Source organism: Thermobia domestica, chromosome 3, assembly GCF_964235325.1.
Source record: "Thermobia domestica chromosome 3, izTheDome1.hap1.1, whole genome shotgun sequence".
Lineage (NCBI taxonomy): Eukaryota > Metazoa > Arthropoda > Insecta > Zygentoma > Lepismatidae > Thermobia > Thermobia domestica.
In genome coordinates this window covers 89,458,800-89,486,324 of record NC_137456.1, presented here as the reverse complement: position 1 = coordinate 89,486,324, position 27,525 = coordinate 89,458,800, and the positions used below count along the sequence as shown (strand labels likewise).

The 27,525-nt window shown below is 36.2% G+C and overlaps 1 protein-coding gene across 1 annotated transcript; it reads left to right on the top strand.

Annotated features, from left to right (window-relative positions):
- Nucleotides 1-15,655: 15,655 nt before the first annotated feature.
- On the top strand, nt 15,656-16,159 carry LOC145681861 (protein GVQW3-like). Its single transcript, XM_081753469.1, has one exon. It carries the CDS (start codon nt 15,656-15,658, stop codon nt 16,157-16,159), a length of 504 nt encoding a protein of 167 aa, XP_081609595.1.
- Nucleotides 16,160-27,525: the final 11,366 nt, after the last annotated feature.

The window sequence follows — 27,525 nt, the reverse complement described above, 5'->3', positions numbered from 1 at the left end:
TTAAAACAATTCGTGTTCTTTGATGAATTTACGGTGTGTGAGTTACTCAGGATCCAGTGATTTGTTTACTCTCAAAACGACGTATACATACAAATGAGTGACAATATTGTGACTTCTGATTCGACAATTCATAGGTAAAACGATTTTGTTCCTTTTTATTCGTTTATCTCGTCCAACAGATTTTAATGCCGAATAACAGCTCTCAAAACCGACTTCATTTTCACCATCACCAACATCCAATACTTGTCCAGGCGAAGAAAAATATTACGACTATCAGATAACACTTCAACGGAATCATCTAAATCACTATCCGTGTTATGTTCACTCTCTAACTGAAAATCTGGATTTACATCACTCATCGAATTCACTATATTCTGTTTTCAATTCATGTCGTATTTCATCATCATTTACAAGGACTTCAGCCATTTTCAAACAATCAAATACGTTGTAAACAATGTCCACATACAGATATACATCATATGTAAATTATTCGGTAAACTAGATTAAGCTTTTACGAGAAAGGTAACTCAGTATAGCACAAATAAAGTTTCATCCTGGTAACTGACATTGACTCCAAACGACTGACGTAAACGGACGGGTAGGGTCTCACGGCAACTTTAATCTTTTGCTGTACACAGCCTAATAGGCCATGGGCCAGACCTCAAACCACTCCCCCCCCTTGTGGATTATTGAAGACTTACATTTCTCAAAAGTATGATTATTAAGGTACTTAAATCAAGTGGTCTGCAATCAATCCATTAGTGGATTTGAGAGATATTTGAAATTGAAAAAAATGAAATGAAATCTTTGAGTTTTACGTCCCACGGTTATGCCGGTTAGGCTAAACGAGACGGTGATAATGAGAAATGAATGAAATGGTGGAATGAAGAAAGTGGGAGGAAACGGGAGAACCCCGAGAAAACCCACGCACACGGTGTTTGTCCACCACAAAGTTCACTTGGCGGGGGCTGGGATCGAATCCGGGACCCCAAGCACCAGAGGTGAACGCTCTACCACTGAGCCACCGCGGCCCCTACATTTGAAATTGAGTACTACCAGAGATCTACGATAGCAATGTATTTGGATATAGATTTTATGTTTTCTGCTTGAGGACTATGACAATTTATGTACAAGTTTATAGCGCATACCGAAATATTTCTTTTAAAGTATGAGTCAATGAATCATGGTATAGGACTACTTTTAATCATGTGTGTTGCTAGTGATTTTCAACTACAGGTGCTATTTCCAACCTAAGCTGCACATCGTGTGCATATCATTCCACCAACAATATCGACAGAAAATAATGTTTTACTCATTTCTGTTGGGAAATGTTTATTTAAATGAGGAAACGCAAGGACAGGAACTAACACAACACAACACATCCAAGAAGTATCAACAGGCAGAATGGTTACACAGACAATCACTATAGACACAGGCTCGTATCAAGGTGGTCTAGGGATCTAACAGCACAAGATGTGCTAGGCATGTGCCATTTAGGTGTCTCAGCTACTTTTTAGGTACCCGACACTTGGCACATATGATATTCATGTGCTAAGTAGATATCTACTTCAGCTACCTACAGTTTTAGGTACTTGCTACACCTAATTGATATTTGCAACTATGTACCACAAATATAGCATTAATATACCTGGCTCAGTTTCACACTCTAACAATCATTTGTTTTTATGTCGTCACTTGGGATATATATCTGTCATGTTCTAGGTACGTCCTTTAGTTACATATTGGTTCAGATACCCTAAAGTCAGCCATACATTGACGTATTTTTCGGTCGTAACCATAAAATTTCATACGCTAGTCTTGTTAGCAGCTGTCAATACGATAGTGTATGGGACTTGGCGTACGTTTACGTACCGAATATTTATACGCTGGAAAAGTTTCGCTGCTTTAACTTGGAACGTAAATACGGCGCGTAAAAACGGCTCAGAGGAAAGAGTTTTCGAGCAGTAGGTGGTCTCTTGCCCTTTCCAGGCCTTCTCCCCCGTCTGGTCTTATTGTATTCAGAAGAGAAAACCTGTTCTTGTGTTGTCCTCGCAAATCGTTGCTGAGGTTTGCTGGTAGACTCACCAGAAATCATCATTCCAATCTAGTTTCAGTCTTTCTATACAATACATGATTTCGGCTAAATTAATATTTTCTATTGCGCAAAACGAGATATTATTTCCTAATTAAAATTCATAATTAATTTTCAGTACATAGAGAAAAAGCTATTTAAATCTATAATGACATACAGCTTATAAACATAATACGACAAGTAAATACGTATGAATAATTAGTAATCAGAAGAATAATTATATTAGCAGATTAACACAATCCTTTTCGAGGATAACTAGATTTTACCTTTTTTTATTTCCAAAAGAAGTCTCACCACATAACATTTCAATAATCGTTACTTCACACATATCTATTTATTATTTCTACCTAGCAACCTCAAGATATATCTTTTATCTTCCTTTTTTCGCATAGCTGCTCCGCTATGACGCCTCTGATCCTTTTCATGAAAACAGGTACAGATTGACAATGACAGGGGCGTACAGACAATGACAGTACAACGATAAACCGTTGTATATGTCGCCATGGACGGGAATTCCGCAGTAGGTTTGCTACGAAGGAAAGAACCCTGGATTAATTATTACAGAACATTCACTTTTGGAATAGACCTCGTATTAAATAACGTTACATTGCCACGAATATTTACTTCTCATACCATATTACAATGTTATATTCTTTTATATTTACAATTATTCATATATCCATATATATATATAAAAAGTCGATGGATCTATTCAATAGGGTTCTGCAAATTTACTAGTTAACTATTCCTTCCTGCAATATGCGAAAACATCCATGTACAATCGATATTGTTTACAAATAAAGATCATTATCATATTAAAGGTTAACAATATAGCATGCAAACATACTAGCGATCACCATTTAGTGCATTAGTAATTGAGGTTAGGAAAATAGAATTAAATTATCTAAAGTTTGCAAATAACGCAGTAAATTAAAGGAACTTCAATTCACGATCGATATCAGGAATTTTAACTGAATACAATCTGCCTTATCTTGAGTATATAAAATAAATGAAGATAAACATAACATTGAAAGTCATTACAATGGGAAAATAAGATACAATAAAAAATAATTAAGACAACATATATACTATACAATCATTTCATACGGTATCAAGTTCAAGCATTGCTTAAGTGCGTATATATAAAGATGGATTAAAGAACATCATTTAAATTCAAATTAACCAGAATTTCAGGAGTAATTAGGGATTTTACAAGGTTTAACCATTTGTTCTTAGTGATTTCAGAAGGATGCCATACTTTCAATTGATCAATATTGCGTAGTCCGATGGATTTGCCCGTTTTAACATCTATCAATTCAAACACTTTAGGATTCACTTGTTTAACACATATATACGGACCTGCATAAACATCGCAAAACTTATAAATCTTCTTCAAATTAGCATTACTTTGAGGATGAAGTTTCACAAACACAAGATCATTAACTTTAACTTTGTATTTGCCCTCCTGTTGTATTTCAATCTTTTTATTTCGTCGCTGAAATTTTTGCAAACGACGCACTTGAACCATACTCACAAGTTTTGAAGGGTCCATATTCTCGGAATCCATTAACCTTACATTAAAATGATGTTCAATGGAATATAACGTATCCGATCCATTATGAATATTCGCTGGTGCTACTCCTAACGTATCAGAAATAGAATAATTGAGGAAGTAGGTAATTTGTGTGACATATTTTATCCAATTGGAATGTTTGTCTTTACATAAATGTCGGAACAGCATGCCAAAATTACGATGAACATTTTCTACCACCGAGCTACTCGGATGATAAGGAGTGACAAAATGCACTTTAATACCTGCATTATTCATTGCTTGCACAAACTTGTCACTTCGGAATTGAGATCCATTATCACATAAAACAAGCTCCACTGGTCCACAATGCGGTATATATACGTTTAAAATACGATGCACAATAGCTGTAGACGTTGCTTTACGCAAAGGATAGGCCACTATATATCGAGAAAAGACATCCATCACTGTAAATAAATAAATTTCACCAGTTGATGCTCTGGGTAAGGGCCCATATAAATCGATAGAAAGAAAAGAATGAGGTTTATCGGGCATTATTGATAGCATTGGCTTATTGATGGCTTTATAGTTATGCTTAATACGCATACATTCCTCGCAATCATTTATATATGCCTTAACATTTGTCCTAAGCGATTTCCAATAGAAGGTTTTACTGATTAAATTTAAAACCTTTATATAACCAAAATGTCCAAAATCATCATGATAAGCCTTTAAAATTCGTGGTACTAACATAGGAGGTACACAAATTTTCTTTCGATTTTTAAATTTAAAGTCTTTAATTAATAATATCCCATTTGACAACTCGAACAAAGAATTCCACCTTTTAGGACAGTTACATTCAGAAGTACACGACGTTAAATGATCAATAATTTTCATGTATTCTTCATGATCTCTTTGATATTTCATCAAATCTTCAACAGTAACATGAGCAATTTCATCCTGAAGAATTTTAAATACATTAATAGTCAAAACACGCTGTTCTTCCCCAGGGAATATTCTTGACAAAGTGTCTACTGGACCATTGTCTATACCCTTAATATGTTTTATATCGAAATCAAATGATTGAAGTTCTAACGACCATCTTAATAACCTGTTGTTATACCCTCTAATACTTCGTAAATAACGCAGGGAACTGTGATCTGTGATTACTGTAAAATGACATCCACTTATATATGGTGCAAATTTTTGAATAGAAAAACGTACAGCCAAAAGTTCAATTTCTGTTGTAGTATAACTTTTCTCAGCTTTCTTGAGGGTCCTACTAACACAATGAATGACAGCTGGCTCTTCGATTGTGGGATTTGGTTGCCACAAAATTCCTGAAATTCCAGACATGGAACCGTCACATTGTACAAAAAATGGAACATCATAATTAGGGTGATTCAAATGAATATTTTGCATCACACAATCCTTTAGTTTATTGAAACTTCTTTCTTGTATCATTCCCCATTGCCAAGGAATACCCTTTTTTATAATTGAAAACAACGGCTGTGCAATTTCCGCAAACCGAGGTATAGACTTTCTAAACCAATTAAATAATCCCAATATTTGTCGGGTCTGCTTGACATTAGTGGGCGGTGGTAAATCTTTAATAGCTTGGATTTTTGCTTCACCAAAACATAATCCTGATGCATCAATTTGATAACCCAAAAACTCTGTAGATTTCTTGAAAAATTGTGACTTTTCTAAATTTATAGTAAAGCCTGATTTCTCTAAACGATCCAATACAATATCAAGATATTTTAAATAATCATTTGGATCCTTTCCCATAATTAATATATCATCAGCATATACAATTACATTGCTTCTAAGATCTTGACCAAGTACTTTATTTAAACAGGTAGCTAGTGCAGCGCTTCCATTAACCAATCCAAAAACCACCCTATTATATTCATAAAGGTGTCCCTCGAAAGAAAATGCTGTATAAGGTCGAGATTCTTTATCTAACAAGATTTGATTGTATGCCATTACTAGATCCAGATTTCCAAAAATAACATTACCTTGTAATGTACTCAATATTTCTTCCACAGGTGGATACCTAACCTGTTGTAGTTTTATACGAGAGTTCAACTTTCTCAAATCCATTACTATTCTGAGACGTCCATCCTTTTTTGGTACTACATGTATTGGGTTTAAATGGATACTCTGTGATGGACTAATTATATCATCACGTAACATATCCGAAATTTGCTGTCTTACATTGTCCCTGAATCTATAAGGAATTATATATGGTTTCGTGACTATCGGACTATTGCTTTCTACTTCAATTGAGTACATAAAATCTTTACAACAACCCGGGCGTTTAGAAAATACCTTCCGATGTTTACGCAGAACATCAATGAATTGAGTTATCAAACCTTCATCTTTAATTCCTGCACCATTTACAATTTCTTGAACATACTCGTCAAAAGGATATACATCATTACCATCAATAGTTAAGTTATTAACCGGAGCACATTGTGACGCGACATCTTCTGTATTAGAAATTAACTTTTGAACGATATTATCCGGTATCCCAGGCAATGTAAAAGTCTTATTATCAAAATTTAAAATTGCACGGAATTGTGTTATAAAATCCAAACCAATTAATAAATTTTCATTTAATTCATTCACAACTAAAATTGGTATAGGAATATCCAGGTCTTGTAAAGATAAAACGATTTGAGTTTTTCCCATCACTCTCTTTTTGTGCTTGCCAGTGTAATCAACTAATATTAAATTTTCTAACTTATGCAACTGTGGATTAGAATAGTCTTTAGCAATTATACACCAAAAAGAATATGATAACAGGGATACATTTGCCCCCGTATCTATTAATGCATTTAAGGGAACACCGTTAATTTTTACAGGTATTCTTGCTGTACAAAACGATTTCAAAAATACAAAATCAGTATCACAAGTGAATGTATCATCGATATCATCATCATTCATCCAACAATAATTTACAATAGGTATATATTGATACTGACAACGCTTATTTAATGTATTCAAACTATTTCTGTTTTCAGTATTGCTTATAGATGATTTATTAGAGACATTCAAGAAAGGATAATCATAAATGTCATTGGCTGATGTGGACTCAACCCCAACCACATCAGCTGATATTAGTTTAAATTGTGAGCGTCAAAAGATTCTAGTATCGTACATTGTACACCGCAATCCTGATTATTTTGTCGATATTGTTCAGGTGTATGTTCTACACTATCACCACTCTGATCATTTCTATTCTCTCTGGCACCAAAGTTATTTCTATTACGAAAGAAATTAGATCTATTGCCTACATTACTATTATTATTTGCACTATTCCAACGATTTTGCCTGGCCATAAAATTTCGTCTATTATTATAAAATCGAGTACCACTGTTTCTAGACTGAGTTTGAGTTCCATTGATGCTATTAGATCTCCTGTTACATCGAGCACCATCTGTCTTTTCCTTTCTCATATTTACATTTCTGATTGTTAGCTGATTTGGATTACCTTGGTTACGATTGTAGTTTCCTGGTCCACGATTGTTATTATTATTACTATTACAATTCAGTACCTGAAATTGGTTCTCAAAATGTTGGACTAGCATGATCAAATGGTTGAAACTAACGCATTGAGTTGATAATAAAACCTGCTGTAACTTGAACGGTAGTAAAATACGTATAGAAGCTATAATTCTGGATTCTGGCTGTAACGGATTTATATTTTTCAACTCGTTATATGTATTCACTACAAAGTCTGTTACGGATCTATCAATTCGGGAGTTATAAGGTCGATTTCTAATCGCCGCGTCTCTATTTGCGAGCATAAAATCATTCTCATAATTTGCGAGTAAAGCTCTTTTGAAATCTGCATAATTACTTATTCTATTACGTACGGCTTCGTACCAAGTGTAACACGGTGGAAGTAGAACATGGGGCAATAATTTCAGGTATTTAGATTGATCGATTCCCATTAGATTACACTCATCTTCAAAACGTTTTAAGAAAGAGCTGGCCGTCATTTCATTACATTTCCCACTGAATTTGGTCATCGCCTTGATTTCACTTACTTTAAAACAAACCTTAGACTCCCCAATATCTCGTTTCCGTTGCCGTTTAACATACCGTACTGCTGGCATTCGTGGATCCTGTCTCCTTTCATGTATGTGCCTTCGTGATCTTACTCCGGCTGTTTCATTAGCATCTTGTACTATATTATCTTCAGACGAATAAACTGAAGGAGATGTAGAATCACACTCAATAATTGGGATTTCTCGTTGATGAAGCGTCTCCTCATTATTAGAAGGAACTGAGGCATTACTCCTGTTACTTAGCCTTTGTTGCATCGATCTGATTTCCTCCTGCATATCCTGTATCAAACAACTATGGTTGTGAATTTTAGATATATTATCCTTTATTTGAGTCGCTTGTTGTGTAGTAACAGACTCCAAAACTTCTATTTGTAGACTATGATTATTAATTTTAGAAGTCGTGTCTTTCATTTGTGATGCTTGTTGAGTCATAGCGGATTCCAAAACTTCTATAGATCTTTTCAAAGTATTGATATCTTGTGACGATTTATCAGCAAACTGTTGAAATTTTTCATCTAATTTCTCATCAATTTCCTGAGAAATTTGCTGTATTTGTTGATTGTATTTTGTTTAATTTCATCAACTTTCAGTGCAATAATTTCATCAACTTTCAGTGCAATATCGTTAGATATTTGTTGTACCTGCTGATCAATTTTCATCGAAACATCATTAGTTTGTTGATCAACTTTCACTGCAACATCATTAATTTGTTGTATCAAGTTATCATCCCTCGATTGCATGGATTGACTTAATTGTTGGATCATATCTAAGATCTGCTTAGTATTTATTATTTCAGACCTAGGTTCTTCTGAGTTACAAATTACGGACATATCTTCACTGCGTATACTAGTCATAGTTGACTGACGTATAATTTTTCTCCCACTACGCAAAAAGGTACATTCAATATTCATACGTCCCTTTTTATAAAAAAATAAGACCCTATCTTTACTCTACTTCAAGATTTGTACAGGTTCCCGGGTTTCGTTGCACCAAAAAGATATAATGACATACAGCTTATAAACATAATACGACAAGTAAATACGTATGAATAATTAGTAATCAGAAGAATAATTATATTAGCAGATTAACACAATCCTTTTCGAGGATAACTAGATTTTACCTTTTTTTATTTCCAAAAGAAGTCTCACCACATAACATTTCAATAATCGTTACTTCACACATATCTATTTATTATTTCTACCTAGCAACCTCAAGATATATCTTTTATCTTCCTTTTTTCGCATAGCTGCTCCGCTATGACGCCTCTGATCCTTTTCATGAAAACAGGTACAGATTGACAATGACAGGGGCGTACAGACAATGACAGTACAACGATAAACCGTTGTAAATCCAATACTTCCTAATCAGAATTCGCAAATGATGAGAGCTCCTGCGTGACTATATGGCCAGCGTACGCTTCTCTGACGCGAGACATCCTGTTCGATTCTCGGCAGGAGCTCATGCAGTTTGAATCCCACTTCTCATATAGCCTCGCTGTTTAAGAGGTCGCTAAATTCCAACCCAATCCAATCGAACATGATGTCTTTCGACTACGAATTTAACATTAAATTTAATATTTGCATTAAGTGCCCCCCCCCCCCACACACACAGAGGTCGAGATGGTTATAAAGATGAAGCCACACCTTTATAATTGCTCATGTTTTGATATTAAAAAGAGAAGTATAACATGACTTTTAATAGAGAAGTATAACATGACTTTTGGTTACGTCCTGCAATGTATGATTAAAGAAACCTAGAAGGTAAAGAAAAAATAACAGAAATATCTTTTATATTTACTCCTTCAACAAACTCCCGACCTCAAAAGGGCAAGGCATAAGTTAGGTAATAAAGTCATACAACGAACACAACCATATCGCTCTCCTGAAATTCTCGTGTGTATGTTTAAAAATCTACTGTTGTTCCACGCCAACCAGTCTATATTTTTTGTTGTATATACCTTTGAAGTGAAAGATATTTATTATTACATTTGTTGATGGTTGGACTCTAGTGAGTCAGAAACTACTATTAATAAAGAGTTTGTTTTGTCTAGTATTCCTGCGATTACAAGGGCCTTATATAAATATATTTCATTTGTATATGAGAAAAGAAGAAAGTTTATTTTCTAAGAATAAAATAAATATTTTCAATGTGAAGCTAACATTAAGTTTCGAAGAGGAGCTAAACAGAAGAATTTGTTACCATTTACATCAGTTTTCAGACAGTTCACTATACTCTGAAATGGGAAGAAATCAAACTTGGCAACATTTTACTAAAGAGACTTTGACAGAAAGTGCAACATGTAAATATTGCAAGGTTAAAATAAAATAAAGAACAAAGGTAGCAAACGAATTTTAGATATTCAATTTTATCATCACAATTTCAGATGTGGGTTTGGATATGAATCAAGATCTGAGATTCGAATTTCGGATCCAGATCCGAGATCTGGATCCGCATCTCACTGGATCCGGGACATCCGGATCTGACAATTTTTGACCATCCCTAATATATATATATATAACGATCTCCTCGATCCTGAAAAAAATGCTTAGCGAAACCATTTACAGTATGGTTTCTTTCGATTTGTGATTATATTTTCATAATTTACTGGCACCTGATTCTAAATTTAAATATAGTTTTTATTTAAACAATGCCGGTGGCGTGGTTCTGTAATGCAACTCTCTCGCTGGTGAGATAGTGTGGCGAGGAACGGCCTAAAATAATTTGTTTACTCACCAACTGCACCAACACGTTCATAGAAAGTTCCGTCTTTCACAATGATGTAAAACACAAAATCTCAAAGAAACTTTATTTTTCAGTAGGAATACATTTAGTTCAAATCCTAAGCTGTTGATTCACCATCTCATAGATATCCTCGCACTTGAAAAGGAACGTTAAATAAATCTTGAATTGCTTCGATTGTTAGCAATGGAAAGAATCAACTATATACATTAATGTTCTTTAAACAGTGATATTTAACATTTGAGAGTTCGATTATATATATAGTTTCATCGAGAAACATTGACCTCCATTTCTTCTCTTATGTGTTGTTCGCTTCTCTACGTATAACGTTCATTTCATAATGTAATTTATTATGCCAGAACGCCGACTTTGGTTCCGTTCTTGAAAGTCAAATGTATGTATACGCTGGTGAAAAAAGGTCATTTCCGCTTCCTGTTTAGCTAGGTGGTTACAAACAAACCAGCTTTAAGCGGGTTACATAAAGGAGTTTACGTGGTACTCGCCTCTGAAAATGATTTGTTTCACTTTCGGATACAATCATAATAGTTTTAAGATAAATGCAATTTTTTGGGTGCAGTACGGTAGATTTCTAGATAATCCATAGATTTATAAAATTTACAGAAGAAATTTCTAATAATATTATAATAGAGTAGTGTAAAGGTAACGGAAATATGGTGTACAGTTACTTCTGAGATGCGTATTTACGAGGAAATATAGAAATTAAAGTCGAACCTGAAATGCACGTAATCTTCCATAAACTGAAATAAAATTTTGGCAAGTATGTAATTTCCCTTTTTATGTCAAGAACAGAACCCAACCAACCCCTGCGGGGCTTCTAACCCGTTCCTACTACTGGGACGCAGACAAGGTTGGACGACGACAAGCCTGGACACTTAATTTTGGTCGCTCCCGACAAGGTTGGACAACGACAAGGTTGGACGACGACAAGCTTGGACAAAGACAAGCTTGGACACTTCTCAATTTATCCTCTTGTGCCAGACTCGAACGAATTCCTTAGGTATCCAAGCTTGTCGTGGTCGATCCCGACAAGCCTGGACACATCTAATTTTGGGTCGCTGACAACAAGGTTGGCCAACGACAAGCCTGGACACATTCCTGAGGTGTCCAGGCTTGTCGGGATCGATTTTGGATCGCTGACGACAAGGTTGGCCAACGACAAGCCTGGATACATTCCAATAGGCCGATTTGGTGCATTCAAAGCACGTAGCAATAAGTTTGTTTAGCGCTGAAAGAGCAACATTGCGTGAATTTCCACCAGAAAAGTTTCGTTCCGTTTCCAGGTTCGGAAGATGATAAATACCCCGGAAAGTAGCACCTCAGGCTCCATAAAGTTGCTTTGTTCTTTTTTAGCAAAAATATTTCAATCGAAATATAAATTTTGTGAAAATGAATATATTTGTGCGTGTGTATGAAAAGGTACAAGTTCGCGGGTATTGAGCTATTGGTGTTTTCTTAATGTTTGTTAAAAGTAATAACCATATAGAATGCGGTTTGAATACAATTTCAGCATTAAAAATTACTTTCATAAAGTTAAAAAAAAAAAAGTATACACTTTTTATATACAGGGTTTTTATGTACATTTAATTTGACAAATCAAAATATCTTTGGAACGAAGAACAATTTTCAAATTCGGTTTACGCAAGAAGATAGATAGTGTAGGAGGCACCGTGACACGCTATAGAGTAGAATCTGTGGATCTAGTCTTCTTCTTCCCGAGTATTATAGATGTGCAAAATACTGATTCCCCATTTCATCCACGGTAGTTCGCAACGGAACAACATAAACAGTCTCTTTAATGTATCCTACCCAACACAAAGTGAGAACAGGTGATAATCCACTATTAGAGATCCTCATGCCAGAAATTCTAGAAAATTTCTATGCACATTTTTCGAATATCACTTCTGATACGAACATCACCCTTATTGGAAATATTATACTGATATTTCCAATAAGTATATTATAATGTATACACGGTGTCCGGTGAGGAAATCCAAAGATTTTGGGATGTGATGGGGAGGGGGGGTCGGGAAGGTCATACTAAGCAAAAATGCTTATATAAACATAGGGTCTATTCCCCTTCGTTTCGGAGATAGGGGTGGGGGTAACGTTTTTCGTGGTGCACTTGCCGATTTTCGTTCGAAACATTATAGCCCACCCTACAGTTGTAATAATAATAATAGTAATAATAATAATAATAATAATAATAATAATAATAATAATAATAATAATAATAATAAAGTAGTCGAAAATTGGCCTGAAGTTGAACAAATTTCTTCTCATAGCAAAACAATAGGGGCTTCACATACCCAGGAACCTTAGTATGTTCTTTAATATCTAGCTCTATGATATTCAGACAGTGACGGAATTTTAAAACTCATGACACTTATTTCTACCTGTACAAGTTACTTGCAAGGTCAAAGCTAGAATTTGAATCAATCATCTGGGACCTGTTTCACAAAACTTACTAGTTTACAAGCGTATTTTACAAGTTTCATTTTCTATCAAACACAGTAATGATTTTAGGAGAGGGCCGGGGGGAGAGCTACGAAATTCTTCCCCCTCCCCCGGGTGCTTGAGATCTTGGCGGAAATTTCTGTAGAACACGTATTTTTTTACAAGTTTTACCCCTTCTTTGGACTGAAATCCCCCCCAGCCCCCGGGGAAAATGCTCTGAAATCAACACTGATTCAAACAGAAGCATTAATCACGTTGAAAATATGTCAGTGAACAGGGGTGTAAATACTTGTTAATTTCACCAAGAATTGTGATTTTACGAAATTTAAGTTGGTAGTTCTGAATATATTTTTCAAGACGTACACTAGTATTACAAGACTAGTACATTTCGTGAAACAGGCCAATGAAGCGACATTCAAAATATGTTAATCAATAAGCTAGAATGATTGCAGAAATGTTTTGTAAGGTTATTATGTATAAAAAAGAAATGGAACTACTATAGGTATACTATAGATTACAATAATTTGATAACAAAATTAGGTTTAGAAAGCCTGTCAATAAGAAATAGATTAGACAGGAAATGTATTAATAGATATTGGAACAGAGTCTAAGAAGATTCGGTGAGGAAAAATTCAGTGTAGGAAGATTCGGTGTAGAAGAATTCACTGCACGGAAAGTTTGGTGTAAGGAAAATTCAGTGTGAGGAATATTCGGTGTATGGAAAATTCCGTGCAAATGTTATTAGGCTACCAGAGGACAATAAATTTTAACTTTTTTAAATATTACTTTACGAGTAAATAACTCTACAAAGACTCGGTGTATGAAACCTTTTTTCACCAGCGTATACATACATTTGACTTTCAAGAACGGAACCAAAGTCGGCGTTCTGGCATAATAAATTACATTATGAAATGAACGTTATACGTAGAGAAGCGAACAACACATAAGAGAAGAAATGGAGGTCAATGTTTCTCGATGAAACTATATTTATAATCGAACTCTCAAATGTTAAATATCACTGTTTAAAGAACATTAATGTATATAGTTGATTCTTTCCATTGCTAACAATCGAAGCAATTCAAGATTTATTTAACGTTCCTTTTCAAGTGCGAGGATATCTATGAGATGGTGAATCAACAGCTTAGGATTTGAACTAAATGTATTCCTACTGAAAAATAAAGTTTCTTTGAGATTTTGTGTTTTACATCATTGTGAAAGACGGAACTTTCTATGAACGTGTTGGTGCAGTTGGTGAGTAAACAAATTATTTTAGGCCGTTCCTCGCCACACTATCTCACCAGCGAGAGAGTTGCATTACAGAACCACGCCACCGGCATTGTTTAAATAAAAACTATATTTAAATTTAGAATCAGGTGCCAGTAAATTATGAAAATATAATCACAAATCGAAAGAAACTATACTGTAAATGGTTTCGCTAAGCATTTATTTCAGGATCGAGGAGATCGTTATATATATATATATTAGGGATGGTCAAAAATTGTCAGATCCGGATGTCCCGGATCCAGTGAGATGCGGATCCAGATCTCGGATCTGGATCCGAAATTCGAATCTCAGATCTTGATTCATATCCAAACCCACATCTGAAATTGTGATGATAAAATTGAATATCTAAAATTCGTTTGCTACCTTTGTTCTTTATTTTATTTTAACCTTGCAATATTTACATGTTGCACTTTCTGTCAAAGTCTCTTTAGTAAAATGTTGCCAAGTTTGATTTCTTCCCATTTCAGAGTATAGTGAACTGTCTGAAAACTGATGTAAATGGTAACAAATTCTTCTGTTTAGCTCCTCTTCGAAACTTAATGTTAGCTTCACATTGAAAATATTTATTTTATTCTTAGAAAATAAACTTTCTTCTTTTCTCATATACAAATGAAATATATTTATATAAGGCCCTTGTAATCGCAGGAATACTAGACAAAACAAACTCTTTATTAATAGTAGTTTCTGACTCACTAGAGTCCAACCATCAACAAATGTAATAATAAATATCTTTCACTTCAAAGGTATATACAACAAAAAATATAGACTGGTTGGCGTGGAACAACAGTAGATTTTTAAACATACACACGAGAATTTCAGGAGAGCGATATGGTTGTGTTCGTTGTATGACTTTATTACCTAACTTATGCCTTGCCCTTTTGAGGTCGGGAGTTTGTTGAAGGAGTAAATATAAAAGATATTTCTGTTATTTTTTCTTTACCTTCTAGGTTTCTTTAATCATACATTGCAGGACGTAACCAAAAGTCATGTTATACTTCTCTATTAAAAGTCATGTTATACTTCTCTTTTTAATATCAAAACATGAGCAATTATAAAGGTGTGGCTTCATCTTTATAACCATCTCGACCTCTGTGTGTGTGGGGGGGGGGGGGAGGACTAATATGCGAAAAATTATTAAACTTTTCCTTTATTAGAAAGGACAATTTAAACATTGTAATAATAAATCACGGGTAAATAACTCCACGAAGGTTCAAAATAGAAAATTCGGTGCAAAGAGCTACGAGAGACTACGACAGAACAATTTAAACTTTGTAATAAATCATGTAAATACGTAGGTCATTCCATAAATATGTGGTCTGACGCATTTCCAGTTGAGATAGGTTATATACATCAATAATGTTGAATGTTACACATCTGTATAGAAATATTGCAAAATATCAGTCTTCTAACCTAAACTGTTTTTTTGTTACAGATTCTAATCCATGACAAGGTGTGACTATGGACAAAGTTGAGGCCAGAGCAGTTATTCAGTACCTGTTTCTTAAGGAAAAATCTCCCAAGGAGATTCACAAGGAGATGACCAATGTGTATGGCGATGTTGCCCGATCCTACAGCATGGTGAAACAGTGGCACAAGGAATTTAGATATGGTCGGACGTCAGTGCAAGATGATCCAAAACCAGGAAGGCCTCAATCAGCCATTGATGATGACACTGTGAAAAAAGTCCTGGAAGACAGACGAATAACTATCCATGAACTATCCCAACAGGTCAAAATAAGTATAGGATCCATCGAAACGATCATCCATGACCATTTGCACCTGTCAAAATTGAGTGCCAGGTGGATTGCAAGACTACTGCAACCTTTACAGAAGGAACAACGCGTGCAAGCATCAAGGCAATGTTTGGAACTGTGTAATCGTGACTCAGAGGACTTTTTATCCCCCGTCTCCTTACAAAGGACGAATCGTGGATCCACACCTTTGATCCCGAGATCAAAATGAAGTCCAAGCAGTGGTGTCACAAAGGGGTCACCCCCCCCCCAAAAAAAAGGCTCGTGTGGTCCCATCAGCTGGCAAGGTGTTGTTGAGTGTTTTTTTGGGATTGTGAGGGCATCATCATGACCGATTACCTTCCCAAGGGAGCCACAATTACTGGACAATACTACAGTGCTCTGCTAGCAAAGTTGCGGGCAAAAATCAAAACATCCAGACGAGGAAAGCTGTCAAAAGGTGTGCTGCTGCTTCAGGACAATGCCCCGTGTCACAATGCTGACATTGCCAGGAGACAAGCAGAAACTTGTGGGTACGAAATTTTGCCGCATCCCCCATACTCGCCTGACCTAGCACCGTCAGACGTCTTCCTCTTTCCGAAGCTGAAGAAATTTCTTAGGGGAAAACGTTACTCTTCAACTGAGGACCTCATTTCTGCAACATCAGCATGGTTCCAAGAGCAACCTGCCCAATTTTGCAAAGATGGCATACATGCATTGAAGCACCGGTGGGAGAAGTGTGTAAATTTGCGTGGTGGATATGTGGAGAAGGAGTAATCTCTTTGCCAAAATTCAAGCGGCTCCCTCAACTGAAAGTGGGTCAGGCCACATACTTATTAAACGACCCACGTACATATATGAATTTCATATTCTATAATTATCTATTGCTAAATGAAAATAAATGTGTATGCATGCTTGAGTGAGATAGTACTGTAAAGACTTACTGCTCGTTATATCGTTCGTTTTCTGTCGAGTTTTCTTGTTTCAGGGAATGAGTAGTAATCCCTATTAGAATGAAGTCTCAAGGATTTCTAACTCTTGTTTTTGGGATTATTCGATATATTCATAGTAAAAAAAAAAAAAAAAAAGAAGAAGAAGAAGAAGAAGAAGAAGAATCAAAGTTCGAAAAACAAAATTGGAACTGCGATCGCAGCCTGAAATATATAGATATACTTCTTTCGAATAATACTACATTTTAATAATAATAATAATAATAATAATAATAATAATAATAATAATAATAATAATAATATACTAGAAAGACGATGGGGCGTTATTCGATTTCTTCGAAACTATGTTATTCAAAATTTCACTAAATAACATTTCTCACAAGTTAGTATAACTAATAGGTGTACAGACCAGGTGCACCTACTAGAAAGAGCAAAAATTACGCTCGATAGTGTGACGCTTTTGAAATTTTCCGTCGGATCGCCCAGAAAGTGTATACAGTAAATTTATAGTATCTCATCCTAACACAGAATTTTGCTCTCTGTAAAGTGAGTATCTGTATTCTTTACAAGTGGCTGCCAATTTGAATTTTTTCTTTAAATTACAGTCTTCTGCTTCTACCTTTAAACACAATTTCAAGCTAAAAGACCAAAACAAAAAAGGCACTTTTACTATTTTGAAATAATGGATGCCATTTTAAACTTTTACCTCAAATCGCTGTCAAAATCTATACAGCAATTTTACAATGTCTTGTGCTTATATCCTCACAATTTCAAATTAAAACACTAGAAATTATGCTGTGTAGTGTGGATGCCCGACATTTTGAACTAATGGCCGCCACATTGAAGGCTGCAAAATACAACAAATTTCGAGTGTCTCGTATTTCTGCCCTCAAATTATCAATTTTAAATGACGAAAGGTGCACCTTTAATATCGTAGATTTCCGCCATTTTGAAATAATGGCCGCCATCTTAAAACTTTACATCGAGTCGTCACCAAAATCAACTTGAAAAATTTTTGACTGTCCAGCAAATCTACCCTCAAAATTTCTACTTAGAAATTAAAAATTGCATCGTCACCAAAGTTAGCATAGAAAATTTTGACTGTCCTGTAAATTTACCCTCAGATTTCAAGTTCAAACGTCGAGAATTGTGACCTCTAGCTTGGATGCCCACCATTTTGATTTCATGGCTGCCATCTTGAAATTGTATTGTTTGTTTGTTCGGCAGTTTAACGTTCCTTTCAGCAGCGAGGCCATTTCAGAGACGAGACCTACAGCTTAAAGTGCCCTCGAAGCACTACTCCGGCTTGAATCCGAGGCGCTGGGCTCCCAGCGGGATTTGAACCCGCGACCACGCGCGCCAAAGGCGAGCGCTCTAGCCATTAGGCTACGAAGGAGCCCCTATCTTGAAATTGTAGACTGATCCAGCTCCAAAATATATGCAACAATATTCGTGTGTCTCGTGCTTCAATTCTCAAAATTTCAACTTGAAATGACGAAAATTGCGAATTGTATATTGCGCTCTCCATTTTGAAATTATGCACCATGATTTTTTGGCGGAAATATTGCAACGATTGCTAAATACTGCTTGTAATTTTTTAAATAAAACGAAAATTTTGTAAATAATAATAATCTCTTTTAATAAAAGATTTATAAATTTAAAATAATTCGAAATCCTCTAGTAGAGGGCAGTAGCTGACTGGCGAGAATCAGCCAATAGCGATATAGATGCGAGCCATGCAAATCTATATTGAAGGGCATGTATGTATGAACTGGAAACGCCTTAACTGGTAGAGTTTGTTGAAACAGTCATTTCAAATTGGGTCGTTGTCGACAAGCCTGGACACATTATTCAAGTGTCCAGGTTTGTCGCGGTCGATCCCGACATGCCTGGACACATCTCATTTTGGGTCGTTGACGACAAGGTTGGACGACGACAAACCTGGACACATTCCTGGGGTGTCCAAGCTTGTCGTGGTCGATCCCGACAAACCTGGACATATCTCATTTTGGGTCGCTGACGACAAGGTTGGCCAACGACAAGCCTGGACACATTCCTGAAGGTGTCCAGGCTTGTCGGGGTCGACCCCGAGATGCTTTGACATATCTCATTTTGGGTCGCTGACGACAAGGTTGGCCAACGACAAGCTTGGACATAAAAAGTGTCCAGGCTTGTCGTCGTCCAACCTTGGCGCGGTCCCCCTACTACTACTATTTCTCCTCCTACTACTCCTCCTACTCTTACTACTACTACACCTACTATTCCTACTACTATTTCTCCTCCTACTACTACTCCTACTCTTACTAGTACTACACCTACTCCTGCTCCTACCATTACTTACTCCCACCACCACTACTACTTACTCATACGAATACTACCACTACCACTATTACTATACCTACTCCTACAACTACTACTCTTACTATTACTACTACTACTACTTACTTCTACTACTACTACTATACACCTCGAAAATGATTGCTAAAGGTACAGAAAATGAAACCAGAGATGAAGAAGTATGTTTTTTTTTCTATGAATTTCTCTGGGGATCCGTATAGTAAAACTGCACGATTTTTTTCATTTTCCCAAGAACGAAATTAGAAATATTGTACTATATAAAATATTAAAGAGAAACAATAACAAAGCCACACTGCCCAACAAGCGATATAATGATTAATTATTTATTGGGCGAACAGGTATATCTCAATCTTTTTGAAGGACACGTTCTCTCCTTGCATATTCTACCAGAAAGAAATTAAAACACACGTACTTTTACCAAAAGCTCACTTGCTCTGTCTTTTTTGGGTGGATTGTGATATTTTTAGGCTAATTTCGCTGTTTAATATACCGGGTGCGTCATTTATAATGTCAAACCTTGATGACGGAGAAACCAAAAGAGAGAGAGAAGCGAAACTTTGCACGAAGCAATTATACCAAGGGGCAATTGGTAGACGTATTATTTGACATCACCGGATGAACAGTGTTGCCAACCTAATATAAAGTTATGATATTTTAAATGGAACGACCTAAATTGTATGTCATAATTGAATTCAACACTAAAAAGGAAGACGAAAGATATGCCACCCGCAGGTCAGTGTTGCAAACTTCTCGAGAAATAACGTTAAATATGTGTTACATTTAAACGCCTTTTGCGCACACAGGGTGTGAGATACACACTAGTTCTGCACAATAATTTAAATATTGGCCAGAACGGTTTAAATTGACACCAAGTTTAGATGGGTTCGTTAAACAGTGTTGACATAACAGAAAAGACAAAAGTCGAGTTTGGATATGGCGCAATAACTCGAAAAAGGCCATAAGTACATTACGGTTTAAAATTTATAGGACAAGTTGATATGTCATAAGAAACATTCTGACGTTTATTTGAAGTCGATAAGTCAAGTACTTACCGAGATATTCGGAATTTTGTAAAAGCTGAGAATTTTGCGCTATAGAAGTTGGTAACGCTGTCTCAAATTCCCACTTTTTCCCTCAACGTTGAGGAATTCGTAAAGAAGTGGTTGAAACAAAAGATAAACATTAATAAACACACATACGATTAAAAAGAAACTTTTTTTCAGTACTTGAAATGACTAATTAAGCGTAATTTACTGGATATGAAAAAAACGTAAGAAAGTAATAGGACTTGATATGACAAGATAATACAAAGACGTATAAGACATGTAGGTACCTAATAGCTACTTTCGCACAATGAAAATATTTATCCTCTTATAAGTTGGGGACATCAATATCAAAACAATCCAATACTCAATGTATACATTACCAGCATGTTACCAATTCCTGTTAACATATACATGGAAAAAGTATTCAGCATCTCAGGAGTCACACATTATTTTAAAAAAAAGTACAAAAGAATATTCCACTTAAAAATGAGAGGGTAGAAAAGTGAATACCTTGGAAAACAGTACATGTACTCATAAAAGAGCACGTCTGGTAACCCCACATATCAATATGTGCAAATCTTTCAAACATATGATACATACCTTCGTAGCTCAATCCAGATTTGTCACAGCAAAGCAGCTTGACCCGTCGTATCGTTTAGTGGTGCAAATGTTCAAAATGGTGACCGTTCACTTCAATGCACTTTTCAATGCGAGTCCTAAAACTCAACTGAGTATCAGCCAATGTTCGAGGAGAAATCCTTGCACACGCACGGCTAATTTGCATTCGCATATTTACTGGTGTTGTGGGGAGTTCTCGATAACATTCATCTTTGAGAATACCCCACAGAGAGAAGTCTAGAGGTGACAAATCTGGCGAACGAGCAGGCCACGAAACTGGGCCACTACGTCCAATCCACCGATTGGGGAACTTCCTGTTTAGAATGGAGCGTGCTTCATGAAAATTATGAGCCGGGCAGCCATCATGCTGATACTACATACGTAGGCGTGTTTGCAATAGTATCGCTTCTATCAATTCAGATAATATTCCATTCAGAAAGTGTCTGTACTTGACTCCGTTCCATGTACCATCTATGAAATACGGTCCTATTAATTGGTCACCAATAATTCCGCACCAAACATTGACACTCCATGGGCGCTGATGTTTCACCATCCGTAGCGGGGATTTTCTATGGACCAATAATACATATTATGCCTATTAACTTGCCCATGGTTTGTAAACGTTGCTTCATCGGAGAACAGGACACGTGAAAAGAACGTGGGATCATTTTGTATTTGGTGTAATGCCCACTCACAAAAGTTGACGCGATTTTGAAAGTCGTTCCCATGCAGCTCTTGATGTAATGATACATGAAATGGGTGGAATTTAAAGCGATGCAGTATGCGCAAAACACTATTTTCCGATATTGCAGCACCTCGTGCAATTTCGCGTGAACTAATATGGGGATTTGCAGCCACTGCCGCTAACACATCAATTTCGGCATCTTCATTTGTTACAGTCCTTCGTCGTTGCTTCGGTTTTGGGTGCACATTCCCTGTTTCCGAAAACGTTTTCACTATTCGATAGAAAGCATTCAAACTAGGTTGTTCCCTGTCTGGATACCGATTTGCATACAATGTTCGAGCATTGCTAGCATTTTTCTGTGCCTACCCGTAAATGAAGATGATATCAATTTTTTCTGCTATTGTAAAACGGACCATTTTACACCTGAAGCATAAGCAATGACACAACACAGTTCACTTCAACACAGAACTAGATGCAACACTTACAACTCCCATCATAACAATCCTCTTCAATTGAATGACGTTCCTGAACACACGCACACTACTTCGTATTGCCCATGATTAGCGACTCCTAAAGGATAGTGGATACTATTTGTGCCGTTTATTGGTCACTCCTGGCACTGCTTACTTCTGCTGCCATCTATCATAAAACCTTGTTACTGTTTTTTTTTTTTTTTTTTTGTACCCGAAAAAACAAACACTGCGCAAAAAACATAATCTTATGGATTAGACATCAGACTATAAATCATCACTCCGAACGAGGCCATATTAAATTGCCAAAAGTTACAATAACAATATTTCAGTTACCAGGCTGGCAACCTCACGTGTAACAAGCAAGCGCTTTGATCACTACGCCAAAGCGAGAGCTTTGACCATCTTGGCAGAGCACTTTCTTTCTTGTGTTGATTCTCTTGAAGCAAACAGTCTAATTTAGGGATGGCCAATTCCGGAATTTTTACTTTCCGGAATCCGGAAAGTAAAATCGGAAAATTCCGGAATTCGGAAAAATTCCGGATTTCGGAAAAATTCCGGAATTCGGAAAAATTCCGAATTTCGGAAAAAAACCGGAATTCAGAAAAATTCCGGAATTCGGAAAAATTCCGGATTTCAGAAAAAATCCGGAATTCGGAAAAAATCCGGATTTCGGAAAAAATTCGGAATTCAGAAAAATTCCGGAATTCGGAAAAAATCCGGAATTCAGAAAAAATCCGGAATTTGGAAAAATTCCGGAATTCGGAAAAATTCCGGAATTCGGAAAAAATCCGGAATTCGGAAAAATTCCGGAATTCGGAAAAATTATTTTTTCTTTTTGTAATCCTAAGAATTTTGTTCAAATGCAAACGAACAAATTTCCTTTTTGTAATCCTAAGAATGTATGATGCAAGTTAAGCTGAAACTTACATCCTAAAGTATACACTACTCAATCTTCCCATGGTTAATGAGATGTAGTCTAAAAGTACGATGTACTCCTAATATTTAAATTTTTGTTTTACTGTAATATTGTCCAGAGGTAAGACATATATCACACTGAGATAAACAACTTGACATAATGAAGATGTTATCATACGTAGTTTTCCAGAAAATCGTGAGAAACGATTTTTTATGAAGTTAAAATATGCGTCGCTTGTTGCCAGTGTGATGCAATTGATAACTTTTATGCTGGAATAGTCTTATTATTATTATTATTATTATTATTATTATTATTATTATTATTATTATTATTATTATTATTATTATTATTATTATTATTATTATTATTAATCGTTTATGTACTGTAAAAGAAAAATATGAACCGTTAAGTAGTAGATTTTATCTGTTGTTTTTTGATATCTTCTAACAGTAATAACAAATTGCTTGTAAATACGCAATGATTATCAAGGACAATGGCATATTAATGTAAGGACTACCCTGCAGATTAGCAATAAACAATAAACAATAACAGATAAACAATAGTCCCCCCCCCCAAAAAAAGTAACTAACTTGGGCACGTCAGAATGTTCGCGAGAATATAGGGACGCATTGAGACTAGCAAAAAACGTGCTGTTATTATTACTCAAAGGGCCGTATGATGGAGGCATTAACGTTAATGTTAATCGCACCAATGAGCACTTACTTGCTCTAACGGTTAACCTCATTTTTGAGATGATTCTTAGAAGTGGGCGTGTTGGCATGCAGTTGGAGTACTAACGATTTGCGTCACTATCGAACACTAACGTAGCACTAGCGACGTTTAAAGTCGAAATTGGAGTCTGACATAAGTGGCTTGTCAACTTCACGGACATAATATTTTCCTTGAATGCGAGAATTTTGCGCCCGGGAAATTTGCGCCCTACCACAAAAATAGGAAAAAATGCGCTCGCAATATATTTGCACTGGGATGTTTGCGCCCTACCCCAAAAAGAGGGAAAAATGCGCCGGCTATATATTTGCACTGGGATGTTAGCGCCCTACAATTCAACTTATTATTGTATTGTGTAAAGTAACTTCCACTCGCACTTGAACTAGGCTTGCCTCTCATCGTCTCAGTGAGTTACTCCATCCGTTATAATATTCCGAACAAATGAAAAAAATACAATTTTAGTTCACTAAAGGGCAATCCATACAAATACAATTTTTCATTATACTACAAAATTTACAATAAACGTATAAATGACTGATATATAATTATTTATTAATATAATCAAAGAGTATAATTTAATCTACAAAAGGCTGTTTGGCTCTACCCAGATATCTCTGTTCACAATCCTTGCGAGTTGTTTGGCTTTTCAGGACACAAAATATAGAAAAGAAAATGTAAAGTGAATGTAAAATCAGTTCAGTAATGTTATCAAGAAAACTATGTACAGTGTGTTTACTTGCTGGAATTACACTTCAAACACACAATTGCGTTCAGTCGTTCTTTCAGGAAAAATGTTCCGGGGGGCACATTTAGTATTCCGGAGGGGGGTCACTGCTGGTACTATTCTATTTATTATTATATTATAGACGTATTATTTTGGTCTCCTCCGAGGGGGCACTCTGAGAGCTCTGGGGAGGCCAGTGTTCCCCTAAAATCATCTCTGGAAGAAGCAGTGATTGCGTTGATCCGTTGTGTTCTTTTGGCTTATATTGAAGTTTATTCTCCCCTTATATAGCCACAATGAAAATAAATCACAAATGGCATGGTTGTGGGGGGAGGATTGTTTATGTTGTAATGTCAGCCCCTCCGAGGAAATGCGTAAGCTCCAATAGGTTCTTTTATTTTGCAGGGCTCAAACTTCCCGGTGGAGGTACATCGCAGGCGCAATTTTCCCTGTTCTTGAGGTAGGGCGCAAATTTCCCAGACGCAAAATTCTCGACACCGTTCGAATGACCTCGGAAGACGATATCTTTTTCAATACTTTTTAAATATTCTTTTACTCGAGATTTCTTCATAGCTTCTTATTAAAATACTTACTAATATATCCTCATTTTATTGTCCTAACCAATCAATATGGGTATGTTGTCAGTAAAATATTTAGATTGATGGAGTCTCTGGTGTGTAACCACAGTATTTCATATCATGCCCCCATTAGAAATCTTGGCTAAACGAACCAATATATGTTGCCAATAAAATAGTTTAGAATGATTGAGCCCCTGGTAAATAACCACAGTATTTCGTGACAGACCCCCCCCCCCTCCTTCCTATTACCATATTCTAGCTACGTGCCTGGCTCAGCTAATTCTCTACATTCTTTACCAAGCACACATTTTCTAAAGCGGAAAATGCTCTCTAAATACCTAAGCTCATTATTTTCAGCAGATGCACAAACTGGGTAACATTCTATCTACATGAATGTTATATATGTCGATTACTGGAAACCGCTTCTCGCTATCTATTACCATATTTACTATATAATGATTAACATTAAAACCGGAAATGGTGGTTTGTACCGCTTCCGGTTTGAATATTACATTCATCAGGGAACTCGATTCTTAACTATTGACTCTGTACATCATGGCCAAAATTGATTGGTAATCCATCAGATAGTTCTTGAGACTGTTTGTTTCACTGACGGACAGAATGAATATATGGCTATAGAGTTTTGATAAACTAAATTCGTTAATGAGTGATGATGGAACAAATATAAGAAAGGGAACCAAGATTAGGCCTACCACCGGAAAAATTTTCGAACACAAAATTAGCCATCGAAAACCCACATGTCCTGGGTTAGAATACCATAGATGAAAACTCTACCACTGAGTCACCAATCACCCGCTTATTGGTTTTGTTAATTATTATATTAATATAAATTAATGAATGCCTGCTTATGTTAATTATTGAACAATTACATTGTATACTTCGTAAAGTCAAAAATTATAAATTTGTATTTACTGTACATATAGTGAGCGCAGAAAGTGTTCGTACACCTATGCTATTGAAACGAGAATGCCTGCGAAAAAGAAACAGAAAATTTAAGAAGTGTAATAACACATACAATATGAATAATGAAAACTAAGCTTTATGAATATATCAATAAAGAACCACAAAGACAAGTTTAATGGTCAGAAAGTAAATAAATTCCGTAGAAAATGTATAGAGTAGACGCAAAAAGTGATCGTACACCTGACGTACGAATACGAAACAAAGATACCACAACTGGGGTTCACTAGTATTCACCTGAGTATACACCTCTGTATAGCATGACGAGTAACAGAATGAGTTTAGTTGTGAATAGGAGTGAAAAAACTGCACGGTGGGCTGTCGAAATGGGAAGCAACCGAACAGAAACAAATGAGGAGACAAGAAAAGTAATTATTAAAGTGCATAAGAAGGGTAAGTCTTTGAGAAAGATAGCAAACCTCAGGGGGAGATCCAGAGGGGGGCGATCGGGGCCATCCCCCCACAAGAGGAAACTTTCTTATTTTATATATAAATAAACCCATCCATAACAAGTTTGGAGCTCTTAAAAGTAGCAGTATTACTGCCGACCGCCCCTTCCCCAGAAGTCCGTCCTGGATCCGCCCCTGTATAGAGTAGCCACAATCGAGTATTTTCCGCTGTATGTTTGGAGTCGTTGTCTTGCTGAACAATAAATTGTTTTCAAGAACCATCTTCTGCGCACTAGTATGGAGATATTCCTTTAATATGTTAATATACACTTTGTGGATCATCACTCCATCGATAAGGTGGAGACGACCCACTCATGAGGCACTCATACAACCCCAGACGAGCACGGACCCTCCTCCGTGTCTTACTTTAGGGACGAGATTTTGAGGATTCATCTCTGTATTCACCTTGCGCCATACCATACGCCTCCCATTGGACTCGATAAAATTAAATTTACTTTCGTCCGAAAATATGACCCTATTCCAGAAAGAAGCCTGATCCCTTATCTTTATACTCTTTTTCAAACTTTAGTCTCTTTATACGATTTGTCTTGTTCACCCACAACATTTTCCTGGCTATCCGACCATGATACCCTGCAAATATTCCGCACTGTACTGGCTGATACTTTAACACCGCGTGTTTCCAGATCCGTTGCCAATTGCACAGCACTACTTTTTGGAACCTTTTTTCTTTCCCTAATAATGTAACGTTTAACTTGTTCACTCAACACTCTTGGTCTTCCAGTTCTTTTATTATTATTATTATTATTATTTTATTATTATTTTTTTTATGGTTTCGCACAGTGATAGAAACATTATACATCGCAATTATTGTTTGTACTGTTGAACGAGGCCTGTCTGCAAGGTTTGTCTCTATAATACCTTGAAACAGCTTCGCACACCTCCCCAATCCCCAGACATGAACCCCATAGAACATCTATGATCTGTTCTGGAGACAATAATCAGAAAGCACAGCTTGTCTACTAAAGAAGGCCTAAGAAAAGCTATTCAAGAAGAATGGGACATAATCAGTCCCGAAGCTACAGAACTACGAACTTCTACAGGTGAAATCAATGCCACGAAGACTACAGACA

Coding starts and splice junctions, on each gene's coding strand:
- LOC145681861 (XM_081753469.1), top strand. CDS start 15,656: ATGGACAAAGTTGAGGCCAGAGCAGTTATTCAGTACCTGTTTCTTAAG.